General features: G+C 45.8%; 1 protein-coding gene across 1 annotated transcript in view; it reads right to left on the bottom strand.

The window, feature by feature from the left end:
- Positions 1–2,511: 2,511 nt before the first annotated feature.
- Positions 2,512–19,152, bottom strand: part of MARCH8 (membrane-associated ring finger (C3HC4) 8, E3 ubiquitin protein ligase) — a 101,655-nt gene continuing 85,014 nt past the window's right edge. The window contains exons 3-7 of the mRNA XM_006837478.1: positions 8,033–8,118; positions 6,969–7,802; positions 5,447–5,627; positions 3,212–3,359; positions 2,512–2,825 (exon numbers count right to left, since the gene is read on the bottom strand). Coding sequence (XP_006837541.1) covers positions 2,512–2,825; positions 3,212–3,359; positions 5,447–5,627; positions 6,969–7,802; positions 8,033–8,118 — 1,563 coding nt within the window. The remainder of the gene's footprint in view (positions 2,826–3,211; positions 3,360–5,446; positions 5,628–6,968; positions 7,803–8,032; positions 8,119–19,152) is intronic.

Genomic DNA, 19,152 nt, shown 5'->3' on the forward strand with positions numbered 1-19,152 from the left:
AGCCGGAAATGATATTTCACAGTGTCCTCAGGAGTTTCTTGAAATAAATTTTCAGACATAAACCAAGTGACTGGTAACAGAGGAAATCAGAAGCACATTCCAGTCCCACAGTGACTTACTGGGGAGTAAAGGCCAAATGAGAGAAGCAGCTTCCCCTCTCCCCTTGTCGGGGACATATATATCGGCCCTTCTGGTCCTGAAACCTGCATGCTGACCCCAGGTTCTAGACGGTTCAGTCAAGTGCCATCTGGATTGGTAAAAAGTAGACCTCCTTCTAAGGCCAGGTGCCCAAAGAAGGGAAGCTGTGGGAGAAAGAAGACAGGAAGGCCCAGCAGGTCTGCTGCTAAGATTAGGCGGTAACACCACAAACATGACAGGGCCTGGGGAAGTCACTCTGGTGGGTGAAATGATGCTGGGACTAAAGGTGGGGATTCATGGATCAGAGAAACTCAACTACAGTCTGCAGACACAAGAGGAAAAGCAGGGGTATCCTGTGAATCCTTGTGGCCGAGGGACCAGGGCATGCGAGGCACCACCCACAGGCAGGGGCTGTGAGCAGGCTGGGGCAGTGGGCAGATGATGGTCAGGGTTTCTGAACACTGAGAGGCCTTCCCATAACAAGGTTTGGGTGCAGGTGAGATTCCAGTCACAGGAATAAAGGCACCTGTGCTGCAAGGTGGAAGCCAACCACTGCGCAGTCAGGCAGCACAGGAGATAGCCCTACCTAAGAACACCTCCTTCTACACAGGGGCCTCTGTGATCCCCAAGTTTAACAAGAAGTCTCTTGGGGGAAGGTGGCAGGTCAGAGTCACCCTGAAAACCAGAATCTGGGTCTTAACTGTAGAAGCGAGGCAAGGACAGGGTACAGGAAGGAGCAGGGCTGGGCCTGGAGAATCCCTAAGGGGTGGGGCAGGAAGGTTCTGGATCCCGCTCACCTGATAGGATCACAGGTAATTGCACTTTGGGGCTGGATGTGACCCGGGTGACAGAGAGAATGCAGGCTGCCCTATTTTCTGGGGTCAGCCTGTGGCTGCACAGTGCCTGCCTGTCAGAGAGGCCAAGGCAGAGCAGCTCAACAGACTGTGGAACCAGCCTGCTATCCCATGTCCTCGCTCGGGGCTGGAAGCCCCCTCAGTCTCGCCTCCTCCTGGCCTTTCAGAATGACTTATCAGCCTTCAAATCTGAAAAGTGACTTAGCCATCCTATTCTGTTAACATCCTATCCTGTTAGCAAGATTCAGCAGCCAGCTGTGGGGGCAGGGTGGGCACTGCCTACTGAAGCCAGTCGATGGACCTGGCCCTTGCCGTGCTGTAAAGCTGCTGCCCAATGGGCCTGTATTAGAAGACAGGGTCTTCACAAATGGAATTTTAAGCAGACTTTTTAAGAGACAAAGGCTATTTGATGGCAGTGATTTTGTAATCCCTGATGACAGAACAGACCAGTCGCTGACTGAGGTCCCTGAAGGATCCTCTCTGCTTAATCAAGCTAAGGTAGTGAAGGGGCAGGGGGCTGCTAGTCCTTCTCCCAGAGCACCCCCAGGTCAGCAAGTATGTGCTGACACTTTAGTGGAGACCTAGCACACATTGGCAAGATCTCTCTCTAAACAAGTATTGTTTAAATATCCAATTCTGTTAGAAGTATTCACTTCCTTCCTTTCCATTTAGATCTTAAAACCCTTTCTTTTTCAGTGGTGATAACAAGACACAAACAGGGCAGGCCAGTAAGATTAGGACTCTGTAAAAAAGCTTCAAACCCAGAGAATTATGCCTACACTGTCATGTGACATCCATGCATTCCCATGAAGCCCTGTAGGAAAAACGCTCAGGCTCATTTTGTGTTTAGAATCACCTGTCTGTTTTATGGACACAGAGGGGATGTCATGTATGTGAAAATTTATAAGGCAAATGGGTTCTTCAGACGATAATGCTAAAGAGATCATAAGGGAACATTTCTAAATGAGACATTCTTCTAAGTGTCAATCCCGCTGGACACCTATTGCAAAGTAAAGGCTTTCTTTTGTAAAGTGCTGTTTTCTCAAGTGACAATTCAGCCCCTGCGCCCCACCACAGACCACCTGCTCCCCTGTCTGCTTGTGAGAAAACGGCAGGAGCAGCAGTATCAAGAGAGGCAGGGAGGCCACAGTCTGTGTTGGAGGGCCATCTCTGGGCTCTCCTTAGTGAGGATGAGAACCTTCTCATCGGTGGCAGATATCCCTAAAAGCCTGGTGGGGCTGCTCCCCTCAGCCTTGGCATTTCATTCTCTTATCTGCCCAACAGCATGACCACACACTCAGCAGTCATGGGGTCTTCCACCTTCTCTGCCCACAGGACATATGGCAGAAGTGGAACCCGGGTTTTCCAGAAAGTTCATTAAGGAGGATTTAGAAAAAGAGAAGCCATTAAAAATATTCACTTGCCCAGTCTATACTATTAAAGGACATAAGAAAAGGTACAAAATTGGCAGTAAACAATTTCCTTCAGCTCTTCATGATGTCCATGAAAGGCACACCCTTCATCCAGTGAAGACTTCAACAATGGCCGCTCCAGCATCCTCAGGTTCTGTGCAACAAGAAGAGTTTGTGTCCGAATGACAGAGTCCAGGGCCTTCTTTATTTTCAAAGTTGGGCTCTGTTAGTGCAGGTTTTTCTAAAATATTCTTTATGCTCGTTTCTGGACAGTTTTGAACATAGATTACTCTGTTATAAGCCTTGAGTCTCTTCCATAATTGCACGTACACTTTGCACTGCACATACATAAAAAGCAGTCCACCAGTGAAGCCGATCGCCACAACCACTAATTTAGTCCAAAAGGGCCATTCAAGGATTCCTGGAAAAGAAAAAACCTGGTCAGCCTCTCAGCAGATCTTGTTTCAGACCTGAAGCTATACAAGGAAACCTCCTAAACGTCCCATGATGAGTAAGTGGATCTTAACTCATCACAGGAGGGGAGGGAGACAGTATCCACTTCCCTCCCACTCTTCCAGGAGGTGGTTCTTGTACATATTCTCATGGACTCGGAGCTGGTCTCTTCTGACTGGCTTTCAAAAACCACCACAGCAAGAAAAATATCCAAGAAGGACACTTAATGACTCCAGAAATTCAGACAGGTAAGGTCTGATCCACAGAGCCATCTTGAATAAAGAGCTCCAACCCCATGACCCCTGGATGTGGCCCCAGACTCTGAGCTGAGTTCACATTCACCCAGACACATACCTGTTGACTGCCCCTGCTTGATCTCCTCAGCAGTACGGTCAATGAGCACATACAAAGACCAAACCACACAGGTGATGGCTACGATATGAAAGGTGACTGAGCACATGATCTTCCTGCGCTCGCTGGCAGTCATCTGCAGCTTCTCCCACTGGAGAAAGAAAACGGAGCGCATCATGAGGGATCAGGCTCCCCAAAGATCCAGGCCAGACAGAACATGGCCAGAGAACGGCAGGTGGGTCCTGCTGCCTGCCTTCCCTCCTCCCCCTCTTCCACACTAGATGAATTTTCCCAAACACCTAAGATCATTTTCTTTAACCACTTCGCTTCAACCAGGGACAAGATACTGGTGTTCTTTTGGTAGCCAACTTCCTATGCAATGAGAAGCAGCTGGGATTGAGATGAGCCCTAATGTAACACCAGCAATCCCCCTACCTGCTAATTTTTGCAAGCAGAAATGAAAAAGGCTTGATAAAGGACCTGATAGTGTCAGTCCTGGTGAAAAAGTAAAGGGTGGGCCCCAGCCCCTGTTGCCACGTTTTCCGTCACTGTGACGCGTTGACTGGCCTGGAGGAGCGGGGGAGGGTGATGAAGTCACAGGACACTAGCAGATGGGTCACACTACATTGTGAAAGTGAATGGCAGAAGGCGCTCACTCTTTGGTCCTCTGCTACTTTGGCACCCACAGCTTGGCATCGATGCTAAGAGTTCCTGGTACAAGCAGCCTCTGCCAGTCTCATCTCCTTTAGGAGCTCATTAATTTACTTCATATAGCCAGGTTCTCTTTTTCATTTACTGGTTTCCGAATCAGAAGAAACATAAAGGTAGAGAGAAAGAACAAAGTGTAAACACTCTGCGTTTCTTTTGCCAATCCTAGTCACAGCCTTTTTCTAGCTGGTTCTCTGCAGGATAAATGACAACAGAGCCTCCTGGATTACCTTACTCTATGCTACAAACTCACCTGAGAGATTAGCACAAAGTACCTAGTACATTGTACACCGCTGACTGGACCAAGCATTTTAAGTAGCTTGTGCTTAGCTTCTCCAGCAGCCAGAGTGCTTTCTGCTGTGGTTTCATGACCCCTTCATTTGCCATCCTACTTAAAATGTGGGATTCCTGTTTCAGTCTCCCCTACTCCCTGACCTCCTGTTTCTTTAAGATGTTGAATTCAATCCTTTCACAATCCCCCAAGACACTCAGCTTTTTTGGCAAGGGCTTTGCTCCACTGACAACTTTACCTCTCTAAACTCCTTTCACTTAGACTCTAAATCCTTCTGGTCCTTGAAGTGTGGCTTTAAAACCCACACATTCCTGATGCTCTAGCACTCTGCTTCCCTGGTACTGGAGCGTACCAGGACCATTCCCTTCTCTGAATCTCTGAGCCACTGCTGAATCACCACACCACTTGGCTCTGGCGCATCCTGTACTGTTACCAGAGTCTGTGAGTCACCTGGCAATTTAGAGAGGAAGCTTTTGAGACATGAACAAGTTTTTCTACTCTCCCAAGCAGAACCCTACATTCTGGATATACAGAGAAAGTGACTGAGGAAACAATAGCTGAGTGCCAATGAGGAAGCTAAGGAGCTCTGCTAGCGTAGTGGTTACGAATCAGGCTGCAAACCTCAGGGTCAGCAGTTCGAAACTACCAGCTGTTCTGTGGGAGAAAGATGAGGTTTCTGATCCCATAAAGATTTACAGCCTCAGAAACCATGTACAGGGTCGCTATGAGTCGGGACCAACTCCACAGCACATAACAACAACAACAAATGAGGAAGCTGTTCTCAGATGTGAGAGCTGGCTGTCACATTCCGCCTGCTGTTTCTTCCTGTCCCCCATCCCACCTTCCCATCCAACAGATACTCCTCCCAAATACATACAAGGAAGTTTCCCATAAGCTTCACTAAGTGTTGGGGATCTCTAGTACATGGTCTCAAATGAAGAGGGACCACACAAAGAATAGTAAATACATATCAAGTTAAATGCTGAGTAAGATGTCACAAAACAGTTTGGGATCAAGGGTCAAATGAGTGAAAGACACACTAGCAGTTGTAGTATGAAGAGCAAACACCAAGACTGAAGGGGTGGGAGGAGCTCCTTCTTGAAGGGGACTTGGAACTCAGCAGAGCACAGAGCCACAGCCTCCACCATGCTGAATGGACCCACCAGCCCCTACTTCTCAGGGAGGGCCACTGCTGCCAGGGAGGGTGAAAGCCCTGCCATGGACGCCTTTCCACATACTTTTCTCAAAGGCTTCAGCTTGGTCTCCATGATGAACTCGTACTTGCAGAGCTCGCAGCACCGCGTGTCAGAACTCTTGATCCACTGCTGCAGGCAGGCTTGGTGGACGAAGTGCAGGCTCCCGGTGCAATGGCAGGGGGTGATCAGGGGGCTTTCATCGTCACCCTCACAGTGGCAGATCCTATGTTAGGGAAATCAGTCGTTATGAGGAGAACACCACTGTGCAGAAGACGGTGATTCGACAGAAGGTCAGATCCCCCCATAGGAAGTGTTCAGAAACACACGGAAGTGACTACAAGCACAAAACAAACACACACAATGAGAACAAATGCTACAACTAAGCATTTCTAGCTTACCGCACCACGGAAAGTCTGGATGGCATTTTGCATTGGAGAGGAAAAAATGAAGTAAGAAACAACAAAGCAGTCATTCTTGGTAAGACCTAAGAACTTTGCTGAAAGACGAATTCAAGGCAACATGGAAGCATTTTCCAAAACATGGATGTTAAAACAATCAGAGAAAAAAAAACTGAATGTTCAAACATAATTAGCACACTACCTTCCATTAACTACAGTGACTAAAAAGATGCACCTTGAGTCTCAGCTGTAATCACTGACCCCATCCTTACATGCAGGACAACAACACATCGCTGGCCTTTCCCAGGAGGACCAGGGAAATCACAGTCCCGATCCAGAAACTACCCAATTCTCATTACAGGCTGTTGCAATTTCATCCTTCTTCCAATGCAGTAAGTAGAAATTAATTTTTAAGGACACATGCAGCAGAATGTAGCAACTAGCCCCAAAGGACAGTAATAGGGTCTGGAGAACCAGAAGGGCATTTTCTGGAAGCTGAGAAACACCAGTCCTAAAAGGAGCTTAACTGGGCCTGGTCAGACTTTCAGGTGCCATGTTTCTTTGAGAGGGGTTCCTGATCCAACAGCTAGAGCTGAGTAATCAGGGTGACTAGGGACAGGTCACAATGGGAAAGGCAGCAGAATGGTGGCAAACACTGAATTCGGAAGGGTTTTGGAGACCCAAAAAGATGCTGCAAGAGGCAAGATAAAGATGGGCCGTGGAGCTAAGACCTGGGCAGAGGTAGCTGCATCCAGGCCACAAGGCAGGCAGGCAGGAGCTGCCAGAGAACGCCCACTCCACACACCTGCCCTGTTGTAGGGAGAGGTTGGGAGGGGGCAAAATGAAAACACTTGAAGTCTGAACAATCAAGCTGGAAACACTACTTTCTTTCCGTTTCTTTATACAAAATCCACTTCTTTTTAGTGGAGGAGAGTCAGTTTGACCTCTAATATGTGTACGTTCTTCCTCTTTTATCAGTGAAACTGTCTTGTGATAAAAACTGGCTTTTCAAGTAATATCAAAAACCCCATTCTCCTAGAGAAAACTACTAACCCATTAAGTGCCTGTTACTTCACTTTCCAGAAACTCTACATATTAAAGCAAGTTGAGACTAGCCAGGTGCGGGAAGCAGAGATGGCCAGAATGGTGGTTCTTGGCACACCAACCTGCAAGTGTCCCCTGACGTGGACACAGAAGATATGGGGAGGTGCTTTTCCGAGAGGGGAGAAGGGCAGTCCAGGTCGCTGTCCTTTTCAACTGAGCAAAGGGGTGCCTGCAGGCCCCTGCTCTTCAGCTCTGTGGACACACTGTCCTCAAAGACGTCATCGTCGCCCATGTCGTCAGAGCAGAAGCTCCCAGCCAGCCCACTGGAGGACCTGGCTGTGTGCAGGTGGACGGGGCAGCCCTCCAGCTCGTGGAGCCTGTGCAGGCTGCTGGCACTCACGTCCAGGGGGAAGAGGTAGCGCAGCAGTAGCCTGCTCCTGGACAGGGCCTCGCCATCTGCTTTCTCTTCTAAAAGCGGAGCATGGATGCTTCCCTTGCCCACTCCGGCCTCTGAAGCAGTTGAATGATGGGCAGAAAGAGATGAGACACAAGAATATTTGGAAGTGCCAAGTGGTTTTCGATTGAGCATTCTTTTTTCTTTATGATGGAACTTATTAATTCTGAGACAGGGTTCTTGGGGGAGTACCAACTTTCCTTCAGAACAAGTTCTTTCCACATAGTCACAACCTGCCTGAGCGTCCTGGGCCTTCGCACCCATCTCATTTAGGGACTTGGAGAACTTTAGGGTTCTTCTGGCTTCGATACTCTTAGCAGGCTTCAAGGCCTGGACCCATTCAGAACCACAGGAGTTTCTCTTTGATGCCTGTGATGTGTCTTTACAGATAACTGTCACAGTGAGCCCTGGGGTCAGAGAACTCTGGCATGAAGGAGTTTTCAAGACAACAGCAGACTCCACTGGACTGTGGTGACAACACTCAGAAAGCACTGTACTGGAACTGCATGCAGAACAGTGGGACAAAGCACAGGAAGTGAGAACAATTTTCAAGAGAACAGACATCAGTGTGAAGAAATGAGACTAGCGTAGTAACCTGGTGTGTACCTAACAGCACACGTGATAGACGCTAACAGTTGAGATCAAAGACATGTTGATCAAGCAAATGGAAAAGCCGCCTCCAGGGCTTATTTTGGGATGCACAGTCACAACAGTCTCGGAAGCCGAGGTTACCTGCAGATGTCCTGATTGGATGGTGTCGCAGAAGTACGGGGAAAGGCAGACACCGGAGCTGTTGCCGCCAGCGGGGGACTCCCAGCCTGCAATGACACAGTTTCAGTGAGCCTTTGGAAGGAACCCAGACCTCTTAAAGCTTCATGAGAAACAAGCAAACGCTGACTTTTGCTAAGTGTCATCAAGTAGGTTCCGATTCAGAGATCCTACATAGGGTTTTCGAGGAGTAGCTGGTGGGTCGGAATCACTGACTTTGCTGAGTATTATTGCTGCTGCTGCTGCTGTTGCTGTATGCCATGGAGTCAGTTCTGACCCACAGCGACCCTGTAGAGAGTTTCTGAGGCTGTAAATCTTTACAGGAGCAGAAAGCCTCATCTTTCTCTCATGGAGCCACTGATGGATTCGAACTTCTGACCTTGTAATGAGAAGAACAAAATCCTTGTCAATCATTCAGCTGACCCTCAGGACATTACTTTTAAAGAAACAAAAAATTTCCACTAAATGACACAAAGCCATGTGGGCCCACGGGGGAAAGACCTGGAGATATGCCCCCGCCGTACGTAGTTAAGACGACAGCCAAGAAAACCTAACGGGGCAGTCCCACTCTGTCATGTGAGCTTGCTATGAGTTGAAATTGACTTGACGGCACCTAACAACACCACAGGGTCAGTTTGAGCTTCAAGGTCAGCAGTTCAAACCCACCAGCTGCTCCTCGGAAACTCTATTCAGGGTTGCTATGAGTCGGAACAGACTCAACAGCACTTAACAACAATAGTGTGATTAACTAGAATTTACATTCTTTACAAATGAGATTCTAATTTAATTATTAAATAACTCTTGGAAACTTAAGATTTTTAAAAATAAAGTAGGCCTTAAAATAAGCAGAAAGGAGATGAACAGTCACCTTTTCTAAAAGAATTCCTGCAACACTGAAGTCACTGAGCATCACTCATCGTTGGTGGACACCTGGTCTGAGACATGTCAGCTTACTTGAGGCACACAGCACTATGGCTCAGGACACATGGGCCCACCCATGTGTACCAGGGTCCCTGCCACAGGACAGGACTCTAGCTCACTTCCCCTCTGACAAGGCTGAACTTCCACTGATCCCTGTGATCCTGAAACTCAGTCAAGATTAAGAAATCCTTCTACCCTTTGTGTTGAAAAGGGTTTACTACAAAAAAATCCCACTTCCCTGTAGGCCACACAGATGCTCCAAATCCCCACTCTTTGCCTCACAAATGTTTAGCTGAACTACCTGGCTCCCTTTTACACTGGTCATCATAAAATACCCTCGTGTCTACTACTTGATCAGGCCCCGGCCATCCTTTCACCTCATTTCCCCACACTGTTATTTTCAGCCTTGTCTATTCCTCTATAAGGAGCTCTGGTAGCATAGTGGTTACGAGTTGAGCTGCTAATCTCACGATCAGCAGTTCTAAACTACCAGCTGGTCCTCAGGAGAAAGACGAGGCTTTCTACTCCCATAAAGATTACAGCCTGAGAAACCCTGTGCAGGGTCGCTATGAGCCAGAAGCAACTCGATGGCACTGAACACCAACTCCTCTACAAAAGAAACCCCCTTTTTGTGTAACCCTTGAGACAGGAGGAGACCACGGTCAGAGCAGTCTCTCTATTGAGTGAGTAGCTGCCGTTCTTTCATCGCACTAGTCCCCTCTTCTTTGCAACAATCCTTTTGAAAAGTATCTACTTTTTAAGCCCAGATTTTTTTTTTTTTAATTTGACAACTCACTATTCTCTTTAGTATCTTTACCATTAGCAAATCATTTGCTGACAAATCATTAACACAACAGGATGTATATCAAAAGCACAATCGTGGATGCAATATTTATGGTTATCACCTGAAAACAGAAGCCCTCCCTTTCATTCTTTGTTCAGCACCCATAAGCAAGGCCTAAGATGTACCCTGGAAGCCATAAGCTGTTAACGGTGTACTATAGAGAACGAAGAGCTGCCACCACCCTCTCCAAGAAGACCTTGGTGGGAAGGAGAATAGAAAAGTCTAGTGTATTCATGGGACCACCTCTTCTTCCTCTATGTCACTGGGTCAAGAGCTCTTACAACGAGGTGCAGAAGGAAGTCCCCTCCCCACACAAGGGCTGGAAATGTTGACTGCTGACCCAGAAGACATAGGGACTTGTCAAGTTACCACCTCCTTATCAGCTAGAGTAAGAGAGTCTTGGGAAAGCATATGTACGTTTCTGTATTCTACAGGGAAAGGCAATCACATATGGGGAAAAGATGGGGTCTTGTCTGGAGAATGAGACGGTGAGAGGAGGAAGGGCTCAGATGGGATGCTAACATCAAAATAAAGAAGGTGTTTATGCTCAAGATGAAACCGAATTCTATTTCAGCAAGAGATGTGCTTATGTGTACAAAGCAAAGAACAACATAGTGACTCCCGGTGGCAAACCTAACAAAACCAAAGTCATCTGGGGAAAGGTAACTCGTGCCCAGGGAAACAGTGGCATGATTTGGGCTAAATTCCGAAACAATCTTCCTGCTAAGACCATTGGACACAGAATCCATGTGATGCTGTATCCCTCAAGGATTTAAACTTACTGAAAAGTAAATGAATAAAACTGTGGATTTGTTAAAAAGTAAATAAATAAAATAAAGTAGCCTCTCATTCCTGTTCTGAGCCCTAAGTAATCCATGCCAAAAAGGGGTGCTCTAGGGAGGTGGAAGGTAACAATCATACAACTACATGCCTGTGATGGATGCAAGGCCTGGAGATGAGAGGAAAGAGGTCCAGAGCACAGCAAAGCAGGGATCCAGGAAACCACCTTCCCAGCCAGACTGTTTGGATACACACCAGGAGCTGGATGTATTTCCTACCCAACTCCCTGCCCACCTAGACCAAGAAGACTCACCACCCAGCCTATGTCCAGACCTCACCAGTGTCGAGGCGCGTTTGACAGTGGCAGCAGTCTACAGAGAACGGGTACTGAGATGCCCCAGCTTCATTTTTATTAAGGAAACAGGAACAGCTAAACATTGTCTATTTTCTTACCCTTGTGCACGCTTCAATCTCATGAAAAACAGGCCTTCCAATGACAGAGGAAAAGGTCCTGCTTCTTACTAGAAGATTACACTTTTTAAATCCACTTATTATAATTTTACATAAAATAATGAGGGAAAGCTCGAGTTTTAAAGCATTTGAAAGCAAAACACAACAAATGGCTTATCTTAGCTGTTAGGTGTCAAATCAGAGCAGCACCCCGGGACTACCCCAGCTCCCAGAGGCTCCCTGTCACACTGCAGGAGAGCACACTTCCCATGGCACTCTGGAGAGATCTAGAGTGATAACTCAGCCAAGCAAGTAGCCATTGTAAGGTGCTCAGTCTGTTGTTGAGTGAAATCTGCCAACCCACTGAGGAGGCTACAAGAGACAGGTTTGGATCAACAGTTCACAGTAACATCACAATGAAGCCAATAGCTTCCAACTTCAGTCTCGGGTCCAACCCAAGGCAGCCCAGGTAGGTCACAGAACTAAAGCACTTGGCAGCACATACTTCACTGGACAGTCACACCCCTAATGGACCCAAATGAGACCAAAAACACTGAAAAGGAACACTATTTGAATCCCTCCCCCCAGCCCCCAAGGATGTGAAAACTACCATTTTGATGTGGTGTAAATCGAAGAGTGCAGAAATTCTTAGGGAAAGAGTTAGAGAGATGGAAACAGCATCTTCAGAAGGATATAGACCTAGATAGAAAACACGTCCAGAAATAGTAGCTTCATAGTTTAAACAGTTTTGTTTAATAAAGGTTTCTGTGATTTTGTAGCAATACTCTTTGACCCATCCTTGCATATGTGTTGTTGTTGTTAAGTGCTAATGAGTCGGTTCCAACTCAGAGCAATCCAGTATTGAATTTCTAAGGCTGTAAATCTTTTCAGGAACAGAAAGCCTATGGAGAAACTGGTGGGTTTGAACTACTGACCTTGTGGTTTGCAGTCCACTGTTTATCCTACAGAGCCACCATGCTCTCCCCTTGTATGTATGTTGTCATTGTTAAGTGCCGTCAAGTTGATTCCGACTCACAGCAATCCTGTACAGGGTTTCCTAGGAACAGCTGGTGGGTTTGAACAGCTGTGTTTGCGAACACTCAGGGTGATTTGCCCACAGGTCTATTTGAACCTACACGTGACTGTCATCCTGGATGGTCCCCATTACTTTTAAAGCAGGAGAGGCAACTGATACAGGTGGACCTCAAATCTCTTGTGTCTGGGGCTCTGACGAGACATTTCAGCTTCTTGTAAAAGTTCACTTGCTCGTAACTCCAAAGGAGCAAGGGGCGAGATTTTAGCTTATGTAAGGAATTGTCTGTCAAGAGTGTTTGTGTGGTTTGATCCATAAAGAACGTTTTGGTCAACATGTTCCAGGAGGTTAGAAAACAGAATCGATAATGTTAAGAAGGATGTCAGTTTAACAGAGTGCAAAATTGGTGTTTCACTAAAACAAGTCTTTCAGGAGAAAACTTTTTCTTTTCAGTTTGATACAAAATCTTTCTCATTATAAATCATGGTCAAAAAAATTGGAAAGTCATTGCACTAGTGTAATTTTAGAGAGACAATATAAGAAGAAGGAACATAAGGATAACTCAAGAGACTATGTTACACCGACAGCAGAGACTTCAGAGTGAATGTCTCCTCCTTCTACAGGCACAGCCTTGAGCTACCACATAACAAATGGCCACAAACACAGGGGTCCAATAACACACACATGTGTATGTCTCACAGTGTCCGTCGATCAGTCAGGCACTATGTAACTAGAGTCTTTGCTCAGAATTCCACAGGCCAAAATCCAAGGCTAACATTCCCTTCTGGAGGCTCATGGGAAGAATATGCTTCCAAGTTCATTCAGGTTGTTGCCAAACTCAGTTAGTTGAGCTAGCTATAGGACTGAGGTCCCTGCTTCCTTGCTGGCTATCAGATGAGATGGCTCTCAGCTTCTAGAAGTTGCCTACTTTCCTTCTATCTTCAAGCCATCTCTGTCATGTCAAATCGTCCTGTCAAATCACCCTCATAGACTGACTTGCCCAGATTTCCTCTTCCACCCTCAACCAGAGAAAGCTCTCTGCTTTCTATCAGCTCACATACGATTAGTTTGTGCCCACGTGCATAACTCCCTATTTTAAAATCCAACTGTGCTAGACAACATAATATGATCATGGGAGAGATCTCCCATCATAGTCACATGTTCCAGGGGAAGGGAGCATTTTAGAAATCCTGCCTAACAGACAAGCTCACACTTGCTGCCTGCTCAGGAAGTTGCTAAAGATCTCTGCCTTCCCACTCCCAGGGCAAAAAGAGAGTGATGCCAAAGAGTGGGATCAGTTGTGCAGCCTGACCTCACACAATGACACTCTAGCAAGTCCACTTGGTTTTAAATGCTGTAGTGTGCAGACTGAGACCGTGTTCCAGTACACTTTCTGTTTAGCACAGAAGTTACTCAGGGAAAACAAACGCTTCTCCATCTCTAGACATAAACACTCAACATTCAACTTCAAAAACGAGCTGCAATAAAAGGAGGAGAGGTGGTTCTGAGGCTGTTCTGGTAGGTGCATGCTGATCCTTGAGCAAGAGAGCTTATAAAGACAATTAATTAAAACTGGCCACTAAAAAAGTAAATACATACATATATAATATATATGTATGCAGTCCTAGTGTGGCAATGTGGGTTAGCATGCTGGACTGCAAGATTAGTCTGAACCACAAGGTCGGTGGTTCAAGCTCACCAGCCACTCCTTGGAAATCCTATACAGGGTTGCTATGGGTTGGAACTGACTCAACAGCACTTAACAACAACAATATATATGGATAAAAGATTCATGGAGGAGAATGTGCAATAAAAACCACTGAATCTAAAATGATTTCCATTATAAATGACTGTCATTAGCGCTGACACTGACTTCGTTTAGAGGGAGTTAGTTAGATGGCTTGCCTGGCTATCTATCCCAGCACAATGAACAAGGGACATGTATCACAGTACCGCCGGGAGGCATGGCCTGAAGGACTTTCTCATGAATGCTCTTCAAGCCAGGCCTCCAAGGTACATTGGGGATCTTGCAAATATCACTTGTTTTCAGTAATAACACCAAAGGCAATTGTTTCTCAGCAAAGACAAATAGCTTCACATGACAAGTACTTACAGATTTAAGCACATAACATTTACCATCATCAAATTTAACCTCATCAGAAATGAACAAGAACACTGGTGTGTACCACTCTAAGTCTTTACTTCATAAAAATACCTCTCTTTAAACACTGAATTTTTCAAATACAATTGAAATACATTTTCAGTGACAAGAATTCTACTTTAAGGGAAGTCTGGTTCATTAGGACTAAAGGTGTGGGCTTTTGATTCCAAAGCTATCCATTTTTGTTCTACTCATTTAAAAATCAGACCAATCACCCCACCCTGACAGGCAGCTGCAGCAGCAAATAAAATAAAAATAAATGTAAAAATTGTTGGCTCCACAACAAAGCAGGCTTGTATGGGGATGACTGCACTTTGCTCATCCAGATCCCTTACTCTGCTGTGGGGTATGTCTCTGCCGTGGGATGTGTCCCTGGCCGTGGGATGTGTCTCTGCCATGGGATGTGTCTCTGCCGTGGGATGTGTCTCTGCCGTGGGATGTATCTCTGCCGTGGGATGTGTCTCTGCCGTGGGATGTGTCTCTGCCGTGGGATGTGTCTCTGCCGTGGGATGTGTCTCTGCCTTGGGATGTATCTCTGCCGTGGGATGTGTCTCTGCTGTGGGATGTGTCTCTGCCGTGGGATGTGTCTCTGGCCGTGGGGTGTATCTCTGCCTTGGGATGTATCTCTGCCTTGGGATGTATCTCTGCCGTGGGATGTATCTCTGCCGTGGGATGTGTCTATGCCGTGGGATGTGTCTCTGGCCGTGGGGTGTGTCTCTGCCGTGGGATGTATCTCTGCTGTGGGATGTATCTCTGCTGTGGGATGTGTCTCTGCCGTGGGATGTGTCTCTGCTGTGGGATGTATCTCTACTGTAAGATGTATCTCTGCTATAAGATGTCATTGCTACAGCAGGTCCACCACTGTCCACTCACACTTGTAAGACATCTGGCTAGCCTTGACTCAAGATGCACACAGAACTTCAAAGGCGAAGGCTAGAATCATGGGAGACAGAGGATAACCTCCAAAGTTCAAGCCCAGGTGCCTTCTCTAGAATAAAATGACTTCAGCAGTCTCTCCTAATTTATAAATACACTCACGCCTCACTTATCGATATGATTATAGTTCCAAAGACCAGGTTATGCAAAACCAGCATTGTGTGAGAGTCAGGCCAGTTATTCATGACCCTGGCCCGCCTGGGCATGTCTCAGCATGGGCATGGTGTGGCCGGGCCCCCTGCCCTCTCACAGAGCCCATGGGAATTGGGTGTGGTGGTGGCTAGATGTTGCCCAACAGCCCTGTGTGGCCCACTTTCTGATTTTCCCCACGACCTCCTCAGCATCTCCAGGTCCCTCCCATGACCTCATGCTGTTCCCCATCATATTGTGTCCTCCACAGTCAAACCCAGGCGTCACACACAAACAGAAGAAGGTGTTCCATGGGTGCTCAGTCACCATTCCTTTCGCAGCCTCTCATATAACATTTGGGATGGCATGCAGAGGGCCTCCAGCCCCCATGTGGGACCCAGAGATCCTCCCTGAGAATTTTCTCAAAGTTGTTGTAAATGTAAAATGTCAGATAACAAATCGAGAAATAAGGAGTAGGTGTAGGTTCCGAGACCTGCTTGAAACCACTTCACTGGCTCCACAGCCCCAGACGTGGCCCCAGCTTGCTGCAGACTCCCTCTGCCTGGTCTCAGCCTCTTGACCCTCACTGTGCATACTGTTCACCCCACACTCCCGGGCTGACTCTGACCAGGGCTCAGCACACTCAAGCTCCTCCCAGCAGCACTCCTGTACCCTCTCCCAGCGTCACTGCCTTCTTCACGCTTATTCTTAAACAGGGACTTGTACCCTGCTCGTTTCTTTCATAGCACTTACCAGGATTTATTAAAAAGATGTTTCCGGAACAACATTTTAATTTTGAAGCTGTTGATGTTTGCCTGCCACAGTGCCTGGCACACAGCAGGTATTCAATGACTATCTGTTGAAGGAATTAACTGAGTGCCCTCTGGAGAGACCTGTCTGGATCCACCACTAGAGCCCTCACAGTCCCAGTCAATTCTGACCCACAGGGACTGTCTAGGAGAGAGGTTCCAGGGCCAAAAACTTTATGAAAGCAGACTGCCATGTCTTTTTTCCATGGAGCAACTGGTAAATTTGAACCGCCAACCTTCTGGTAAATCACTGCAGCACCCGGGCTCCTGATGTTGTGAAGTACCGTCAAGGGGGAGCCAACTCATAGTGACCCTGTATAGGGCTTGGGAGTGACTGGTGAGTCTGAATCACTCATGTTTTGGTTAGCAGTCCAGTGCTTATCCTATAGCACTACATATATAGGACTCACTCCTGTCTGTGTCTCTATTATTGTCGTTAGGTGCTGTCCAGTCGATTCTGACTCACAGCAACCCTCTGAATGGTCCTGAGCCATTCTCCTCATCGTTATTACACTTCAGCCTATTGCTGCTGCCACTGTGCCAATCCATCTCATTGGCGGTCTTCCTTCTGTTTTGCTGACCCTCTACTTTACCAAGCATGACGTCCTTATTCAGAGACTGCTCCCTCCTGATAATATAGCCAAAGTACAAGAGACAAAGTCTCACCATCCTGGCACCTAAGGAGCACGCTGGCTGTACTACTTCCAACACAGATTGGTTAGTACCTTTTGGCAGTCTATTGTACTTTAATATTCTCCTCCAATACCATAATTCAAATGCACCAATTCGTCTACAATTGTCCTTACTCATTTTCAAATTTTCACATGCATATGAGGCAACTGAAAATACCATGGCTTGGGTCAAGTGCACTTTAGTCCTCAAATGCAAAATTTTGCTCTTGAACACTTTTAAAAGAGGTTTTGTGCAGCAGATTTGTATAGTACAATACATTGTTTGGATTTCTTGACTGCTGCTTCCATGAGTATTGATAGTGGATCCAGTCAAAATGAAGTCTTTGACAATTTCAAGCCTTTCTCTGTTTATCGTGATGTTAATTACTGGTCCAGTGGTGAAGATTTTGCTTTATTTACCTTGAAACACAACCCATACAGAAGGCTGTAGTCTTTAGTCTTCATCAGTAAGCATTTTAAGTCCTCTTTGCTTTCAGCCAGCAAGGTTGTATCATACACATATCACAGGTTGTTAATGAGTCTTCCTTCAAATACTGATGCCATGTTCTTCTTCATACAATCCAGCTTCTTGGATTATTTGCTCAGACTAGGGACTGAATAAGTATAGTGAAAGGATACAACCCTGGCACACAACTTTCCTGACTTTAAAACATTCACTATGCCCTTGCTCTGTTCAAATGACTACCTTTTGGTCTATGTACAGGTTCCTCGTGAGTACAATTAGGTGTTTTGGAATATCCGTTTTTTGTAATGCTATCCACAGGTTCTCATGATCCACAATGTCGAAAAAGGCACAAGTAAATATCTTTCTGGTATTCTCTGCTTTCAGCCAAGATCCATCTGACATCAACAATGCCATCCCACATTACACTTCTGAGTCCTCTTCTGAGTCCAGCTTGATTTCTGGCAGTTCCCTGCTAATGTACTATTGCAGCCATTTTGAAATAATCTTTGGTAAAATTTTCCTTGCATGTGATATTAATAACATTGTTCGATGATTTCTACATCCCATGGACACAAATGTGGATCTCTTCCACATTTGGCCAGTTCAAAATTTCTTGAGTGGGTACCTCCAAGTGCTGCATCAGTTTGTTCAAAGATTTTAATTTGTATTCTATCAATTCCCAGAGTCTATTCTTTGCCAATGCCTTCAGTACATCTTGGACTTCTTCCTTTAGTGCCATTGGCTCTTGATCTTATGCTAACTCTTGAAGTGGATGACCAGCAACCTATTTTTTTTTTTTTTTTTTCCTTTTTGGTACAGTGACTCTGCATATTCCTTCCATCTTCTTTTGAAACTTTCTGTATCATTCAATATCTTGTCCATTGTTGTTGTTAAGTGTCATCGAGTTGGTTCTGACTCACATCAACCCCACACAGGGTTTCCAAGCAGTGGCTGATGAGTTTGAACCACCAACCTTGTGGTTCAAATCGACAAATCGACCATGCGGTCCAGTGCATTATCCCACAGTGAATCCTTCAATATTACAAGTTGACACTTGAATTTTTTTCTTCAATTCTTTCAGTTTGAGAAATGCTAAGCATGTCTTTCCCTTTTAGATTTCTAACTCCAGATCTTTGCATATTTCATTATAATACTTGACTTTGTCTTCTCCAGCTGCCCTTTAAATTTTTCTGCTCAGTTCTTCCATTTTACTTTAACATCTCTACCACGGAGAACAAATTTCAGAATCTCTTCTGACATTCATGTTGGCCTTTCCCTTCTTTCTGTCTTCTTAAAGACCATTTGCTTTCTTCCTGTATGATGCTCTTGATGTCATTACACAACTCATCTGATCTTTAGTCTTTAGTGTCTAATGTACCGAATCTATTCTTGAGATGATCTCTAAAATCATGTTCAGTCATATTTTGTGCTGTGCCAATACATCTAGTTGGGGGTTTTCCTCTTTTTCTCTGACACTTCACCCTACCAAACATGATATCCTTCTCCAGGGAATAGTCCCTCCTGATAATATGTCCAAGGTATGAGAGATGAAGTCTAGCCATCCTGGCTTCCAGGGACCATTCTAGTTGTACTTCTTCCAACATAGACTGGTTTGTTCTTTTGGCAATCCATGGTACTTTCAATATTCTCTTCCAACACCATAATTTAAATACATCAATTATTCTATGGTCTTATTTACTGCCCAACTTTCACATGAATATGAGGTTATTGAAAATACCATGGTTTGGGTCAGGCGCATCTTACTCCTCAAACTGACATCTTTGCTCTTGAATACTTTTAAGAGTTCTTGTGCAGCAGATATGCCAAATGTAATACATCATTTGATTTCTTGACTGCTGCTTCCATGAGTGTTGATGGTTGATC

This window comes from Chrysochloris asiatica, unplaced genomic scaffold (genome assembly GCF_000296735.1).
Source record: "Chrysochloris asiatica unplaced genomic scaffold, ChrAsi1.0 scaffold00020, whole genome shotgun sequence".
NCBI lineage: Eukaryota > Metazoa > Chordata > Mammalia > Afrosoricida > Chrysochloridae > Chrysochloris > Chrysochloris asiatica.